Source organism: Glandiceps talaboti, chromosome 2, assembly GCF_964340395.1.
Source record: "Glandiceps talaboti chromosome 2, keGlaTala1.1, whole genome shotgun sequence".
Classification (NCBI taxonomy): domain Eukaryota; kingdom Metazoa; phylum Hemichordata; class Enteropneusta; family Spengelidae; genus Glandiceps; species Glandiceps talaboti.
This window is the reverse complement of record NC_135550.1, coordinates 27,762,498-27,769,978: the sequence shown is the minus strand read 5'-3', so window position 1 is coordinate 27,769,978 and position 7,481 is coordinate 27,762,498. Positions and strand designations below refer to the sequence as shown.

The 7,481-nt window shown below is 33.7% G+C and overlaps 1 protein-coding gene across 1 annotated transcript; it reads right to left on the bottom strand.

Moving 5' to 3' along the window:
* Positions 1-986: 986 nt before the first annotated feature.
* LOC144449899 (uncharacterized) lies at positions 987-7,481 on the bottom strand. Its single transcript, XM_078140450.1, has 4 exons — positions 7,348-7,481; positions 5,358-5,606; positions 4,642-4,834; positions 987-4,340 (listed from the first exon to the last, which is right to left on the bottom strand). Exons 1-4 carry the CDS (start codon positions 7,471-7,473, stop codon positions 3,874-3,876), a joined length of 1,035 nt encoding a protein of 344 aa, XP_077996576.1. The 5' UTR covers positions 7,474-7,481; the 3' UTR covers positions 987-3,873.

Below are 7,481 nucleotides of genomic sequence, written 5' to 3'. Positions count from 1 at the left end.
CAGATTTTGAAACATTGCCAATTGCCTCCTGTCGTTCGTAATACGATGAAGATACCGATAGTGTCACCAACTGCAAACAGTAACAGTTAAAATGACAAAAGTTGACTCGTCATATACTTGTATTTCATTGTATACATGAAGTAATGCGATGTCCCTAGTCCGACAAGGTTACTCACTGGAAGGCACTATGACGTTTGTATTGATATTCCAGATATTAATTAATATATTAATCAAATAATTGTTGGTCTGCAAAACTAGGTAGACCAATACTGAATTAAACAACGTAAACAGCGATCAATCAATCAATAAATCAATCAAGAACAAAATCCAAAATAGATAGTGTTGAATATGCCTGCTGTTACAAGGAATGTGGCATAGCTCTCCTTCTAAACCAAATGTACTAGTACTCAATTTAGTTTCTCTAGCTGGATTTACCAAAATTGCAGACTTGTATTACACACATTTCTTACAGATACTGATATATTCAAGTGTGAAGTCATCTTTACTTAAAATACACACATGGTTATATTAACCATTTTCTACTGTACTCAATTATTGTTAACACAAATGGTTAATTTGCATAATTAATGATATTTCAATAATTGGGCAATATGTTAACGATGTAAGTTCCAAATTTCATATAGTTACTGTTTCATATAATTAATTTTCCAATTGAGGGGTACATCATGTATGAAACCTATAGCTCAGAATTTCACATTCCAACAATGTGTGTAAGACTTAAAAATTATGGTTTTGTGCTCTTTTTGGAGGCATTCAGTTTAAATCTGGTTGAAGTATTTTTTACTAGTATGCTGTGCAAACTGCTACACAGCAAATATTAGATTTAGGCTGTGATTTAGATCTGTTTCACATTCATCACTTCATGTATAATATAAATACAGGGCACTTCATAAAAATTACCAACCAATCTGACAACATAGATTTTTCTGTATTTATTTTATTATTGTAATTATTGCTGCTGCCACTGATTAGCACAAATACTGGCTGTAGAAGATGCAAAGATAGGTATTTACCAACACTGCAGACTTGTATTACATACATTTCTTTACAGATACTGATATATCCAAGTGTAAAGTAATCTTTACTTAAAATACACAAAACATACAGTGCCATGTGGTAGATGAAGTTGAACCAGTATTTGTTTAATAGAAATGAGAGCACAGTGAAAGTGACACAATATATCTCTCAATACTTGAAGATTGACATGTTGGTCTATAATAGATATCATTACATTTACCTAATGGGGAAGTACGAAATCAAGTTTGTCTAAACATGCTAAATTGTGTATAAAAACAGAAACATGATTTTATTCAGTACTTGTTAGTCTGAACAGCGAGATACAGTACCGCTAAAATTGAGTTGGGAGTATTTCAGGCAATTCTACTTCTTGATTGAACAACGCCCTCTGGTGGCAACATAGCTAATTGTAACCACAAATCAGTCTATGAATCATGATCAAGTACAGTATCAAAATAAATAAAAAACATTTATTTCGGGGAAATCAAAGTTTTTTAAACTAAAGTTGAATTTGAAGTTTGCTTTGAATTATTCTCTAAATTCAAGTGACGTAAAAACATGTAGGAAATAACAGGAAAATACAAGCACAATGCATATTCCAAGTGAAACTGGTGTATTTCAGTAAATCAACCCACTGCACTGTTACATGAGGTCATCCCAGTCATATTAGATATATTTATACAACAACTTAAACAAATAGCAGTCACTACAGATGATCTAACACATGTAATGTCCATCATACATTGGTACTGTTTACATCTACTGAGAGATTCATTGTTGTTGTGGGCAACTGACTACACCTACAGTCTACATTGTGTATGCTTCTTTGCAGTCTGTAACAGTCTATGTTCCAGAAATGAGAAACAATACAATGCAAGAAAAAAATCTTTCCACTGATGCTATTATAAGGAATGCCTCCTCAAAATTGAGTTACTTGTGATTCATCCATTTGGATGTAGGATATTTTTTTACATACTAAAATATTGTTTTAAGCTTCATTTCTGAATTCAATAACAATAACAATCCATTTTATATGATCATTGTATGTTTCAACATAATTCCATTTGAGTGGAGGATATTTGTAATGATTGATTTAGAATCTATGATATGAAAGTCACTTAATTAAAATCACACTCATTTGGAATTATTCAAAGCATTTCCACATCACCAGAAGTGAACATTTCAAAGTTTCTATCTGCCCATGAAAAGTGGAAGCTCTTACATAACCTGTCATTCATTGAATGTGACCGTTACTGCACCTTTCATTACAGTTGTGAATTTGGAAGAACCATGAATACATTTGGGTGTACGCAATGAAACAACTAAAATGTACATGTGACAAGCACATTTGGGTGTACGCAATGAAACAACTAAAATGTACATGTGACAAGCACATAAAAAGGGTGAAACCTACTGTACTTCATTTCTTTACTTACAATCATGATTTAAGAACGAGACCTTGGAGTTGGACATCTTTGAAATGTAATAGCATTCAAGGATCAAGAATCATAACACCAAGGAGTTGTTGATATAGATTTCTGTACCAGAACCTTATTCATGATCTGTGACTATGTAGCAATCCTAAGTGAGATTTTTACATTTCCAAGAATCATTACATACTTGCTAATACCAAGTACTGTACTTGAACTGTATGTCATAACCTTAGCTTAGCCACACTACATAGCAAGGATTTTCACTTTTTCAAGAATCAATACACACTCAGAAATTGTTGACATCAAATTATGTACTTGAACCTTGTTAATAATCTCAAATCACACAGTATTGCCAACAGAGATTTTCAATTTCAGTGACAGACTGACATAATTTTTCATTTGGGAGGTAATTGCACTTGATTTTTATATCATAAAATGAGAAAGTTGCAGAGGGGATGGGGACCAATTTGATTGTAGCACATTGGAAAAAACACTAGTGTCCAAGTACACAACTGAAATTTGCATTACTTGTGGCAATATTATAGTGGTTTAGTAAATAAACAAACAAACAAATAGAGCAGGAACAACATGTAACTTGAATTATACATACTTATGAAGACCCTATCAGCACTGAAGCCTATATGCTATCAGCTTTGTCTAAAGTTTCTGTTTTTGATTCTCATCAATGGTGTATGAAAAATAAAAACAAAGGGATTATTCATCAGTTATATTTGTACACTGTTATCATGATTTACAAGTGAGATTTGGAAAGGGATCTTTGATACAAGAAGAAAGGCATTGGCTAGAACAAATGCAAAATTTAATACTGCACATTACAAATGCAAAATCAACCCCCCCCCCCCCACTAAGGACAATTACAGTTTCTTTTTCCTATATACCAGCACCACAACTATACTTAAAGAATGACTTTACAAATGCAAAATTATGAATTGTATCTCTAATTTCCACTGTTTTATATTGTATGCAAAGCAGCATGTTTAATGAACATGTAATGGGAGAGCAATTCTTTCAACTATGTTCAACTCTCTCCAAAGTTGATAAATGACTTTGCTATTGACTTTACTGACTGACTGTATGTTTTAAAGAGAGTCAGTTTACTTCATACATAAAATGGGTAGGACTCAGAAGTAGAAATATGCATTACAGCTCATCCTCAAAGTCCATTACCCAAGCTACTCGTCAGACATCATTCTATTTGGACATCAACTGCAAAGTTTTGCACATCAGACAGAAAACTTGTGCACAACTTGTTTTTTAGGATCACAACTCAAAATTCACAGCTTCAGCTGGTACATATGATCACCTATACACTCTTACTTTGAGTTTTAAAGTTATGAAATTTGTAAATATAGATTTGAATAAAGTGACTTCTTCATCAACATTAATTTGATGAGTGTTTCATTTTTTTCTCTCTAGATCTTGCTATCCGTGCCGACGTGCTGGGCTTGCTGTCACCTTTATCATCATCATCTTCATCCAAGGTTTTTCGTTTCCTACTACTTCGTGGTGCCACTGATTTCTCAGTACCACTCACTTGATTCAATTTACTGATTTCCGCTGTCAGGCCTTCAAACTTGTGATCATATTCTGTAAATTTACGTGTCATTTCATTCAGTTTTTTGTCCTGATCTAGTATCTTGCTATTAAGATCAGCAATAAGCTGGTCTTGTTTCTGTATTCTCTTTTCCTGATCAAGAGTTTTCTTCTTCTGATCAACCAGTTGTCGCTTGTAATCCAAAAATTCTTTCTTGAAGACCAGTAGGTTGTTGACACTGGTTTGGAACCTCATCAGGTCTTGTCTCCTAGCAACCATACTAGTTGCAGCCATAGGAATACCTGATGATGTAGCTTTAAGATAAAACAAAGCAAATTTCATGGTTATCTGATTTCTGTAAAATATCTAATTTCACTTTGCCAAGCTATCTTACACCACTTTTCCTTCAGGAAAAACTTCTGAAGTATAGAATACATACTTTTTTTTCTAACAGATTTCCTGAATATTTTGTTGCTGGCATAGCATATGTTATCCACAGTGACACAGTAGCAGGAATCATTACACTGTAAATAAGTTATTCATAGCACTTCACAATAGACAACCTGAAGAATGATCATAACATAGTCATTTTAACCAACAGACATTTGTATATACCTGTACAAGGACTTTTCATCACAAATTGTGATGTGTGTGATATTTTCTTCCTCAAAGTAGGTACAATCTTTTCATCAAAGTATTCCATTGCCATGGATGAGATGTCTCGTAATTCTTGGAGAAGTTCATGTGCTCTTGGTGGCTTTGGAGTCTTCTTAATGTAGTCAATTAAATGGAGAATCTCATCAAGGACCTGAAATATTAAAACAACAGCATTAGCTTCATGGTAAGAATCAAGCTTCTGGATTTACAAGAGACATTCTTATCTGACGGCAATTGTTGGAGAAAGCAAAGAAATCATAAGTGTAACCTAACTTATGATTTACTTAACCCCACTTTGACGATACTGTAAATACATGTTAAAAAAATTTTCTTGTCTGAAAGAGATTGGGTAATTTTATGAGAGGCAAGCAAGTACTTCACAGAAATAGATTGGGAACTGGAAAAGGATGGAACTGCTGTACTGGTGCTTGAGTAGAATTGAAAAGAAGCACATTTAAGCAATCATGTATTCAGAGAATTTGTTATTTTCTAGTCAACTCGTTAGAATCTTGAACATATACATGTATGACAATGTGACTCATACATTTCGGAAGCATGTGTACCATGTGTATTTTGCAAGGTGTCCAAGTCAACAGTTGAACTTTTCACACTTCAAAATCTTCAAATACAGTTTGCTTTTTAAATTATATATCAGAGTTTAGTCATGTTCTCACCTTTCCTGGAATGAAGCAACACAATTTCATATCCACGTATTTCATGAATGTCATACCCAGCAATGACAGTCTTGTTTCAATGGCAGCCATGATATCACAATGCCTTGCTAGTGGATGATTACGACGTTCAGACTCTCTCCTTGGTAAACGAGATTTCAAATCTTTCTGATACTGGGAATGGTATCTCTCAACTTTATGATAACCCTGGTTCAGAAGTTCTTGACATGTTTGGTCAATTGTTTTACAAATCTGTAAAATGAGATGGTAAAGGGGATCCATATACACAAATGTGAAATTTCAGCACATAAAAAAATAAAATATTCTGTCATTCTTCTACCAGATAATATTGCATTTCACTGTAAAATGAAGATATCTTGTAATCACAAATGTGATAAAGACATAAAATTCATAAATGTAATAAACCACTTGTAAGATAATTATTTGTAAGAAATATTTGGACAACTCACGATTCAGTGTGATGTCATACTTGCAACCAGCAATCATAAATCTAACGACAGACCCTACATGTGTAGAATCTATGATCAAACTGACTGGGTTTACAAACTTTTAGAGTTGAAAACATAAAGGTTGGAAGAAACAGGGCTGAGGGTGACATATACTAAGTCACAAAAATATGCTCACAATAATAGAACATTGCATTTGAGAATAGTCAGCAAATGCAACAATGTCATCACTTATCATCAATCATGGCTAATCACATGATTAATATGTACATGAAGTGTATTCTGGCAACTAATATGACAAGTCTACAAGTCAGTCTGTTTGGGTATCTATCATCATGTAGCTTGTAAATATGTTTAGAAAACAGGAACTTATATTATACAAATGTACATGTTTTCTGTGTTTGTCCACCGTTGTTATGACTGTTGAACAACCCCCCCCCCCCTTTTTGAGAGAGTATTGGAAGTCTGAACCACATGTTGGTTGAAATAATAAATGACAGTATGTTTTGACTATGATTAATTATCGATTCACCCATCATATCAACAGTAGGATGGGTTAAAACACATCTGTATGTAATTCAAATACATGTAAACACAATTACACATGATCGTCATCCATCTTTCAATATTACAATGTCGTAGTTTTGTGAAAATGAAAGTGTCACATGTTATTTGAGTTTGGGTACTTTTATTATAGAAATGATACAGTCTTGAGATATAACACCAGGACATAAACAATTATTTGTAACTGTTGGATAAACTGTTTGATTCATTTTCAACAACACTGTCCTGACCCGCAATCTGATCCCCATCCATAATATTTACAATGTACTTCACTGAAAAGTTAAAATACATATCGTGTTGACGTAAGCTCACACGAAAGAATGAAGTTACAGATATAATGTGTTACAAGAATGTTTACATAGTATACCCAATCATACAAACATAAGTATGACATGCTTGTGTTGAGCAATTTCCGGGTTCAAAACTGAACAAGTTCTGATATAAAAGAATATAATATCCTCTCTTTGTAGCTGATATTATGATTTATGTTTTACACTAGTACATGTACTATAAATATGTCAGATGTTAATTGAAAAATGATATCGTCGATTCGTTTGTTTTCGGTTACAGTTTACTGTTTTCATTATAATTGATATGAGAGACATTCTGAGAATCGAGTCCTAGCTTAGTCCGTCTGCAATCAGGATTATGTGAGTTATCTCTGGGAGGAATTAGTAGATAGTACGACACTTTAGATATTGTCAACAGCCGTATTACAGTTGGTCATTTCAACACCATTTCGCGTTCTTGCATTCATTTGGTACATTTAGACACGAAAGATTTCTATTCTCGCTCAGATACATGGTTTATCCCACGGAGCATCAAAAAGACGATACTAATAAACGTCATTTACAGTAAGAGACATAAAACACATTTCTTTGTCCGGACTAGACTGAAGCTGTATACTGTCTGTCAAACCGATTCCTTACTCACATTTACATTACCCTTTATCAAATACTTACACTTCTCAGATCACTGATTTCTTCGTATTTGAAAAACGTCAAAATGTGTCGCAATACTTCGGTTGGAAGCGTCAAGAAGGGACAAATCTCAGCGGGCGAGTCCTCCTCTTTACTGGTAGACGCCATTTTCCTAA

Excerpts from the sequence above, each read along its gene's own strand:
- LOC144449899 (XM_078140450.1), bottom strand. The coding sequence starts at position 7,473 with ATGGCGTCTACCAGTAAAGAGGAGGACTCGCCCGCTGAGATTTGTCCC. Across the intron at positions 4,835-5,357 it reads GTTGCTTCATTCCAGGAAAG|GTCCTTGATGAGATTCTCCA; the intron begins GTGAGAACATGA and ends TTAATATTTCAG. Across the intron at positions 4,341-4,641 it reads GATGAAAAGTCCTTGTACAG|CTACATCATCAGGTATTCCT; the intron begins GTATATACAAAT and ends TTTATCTTAAAG.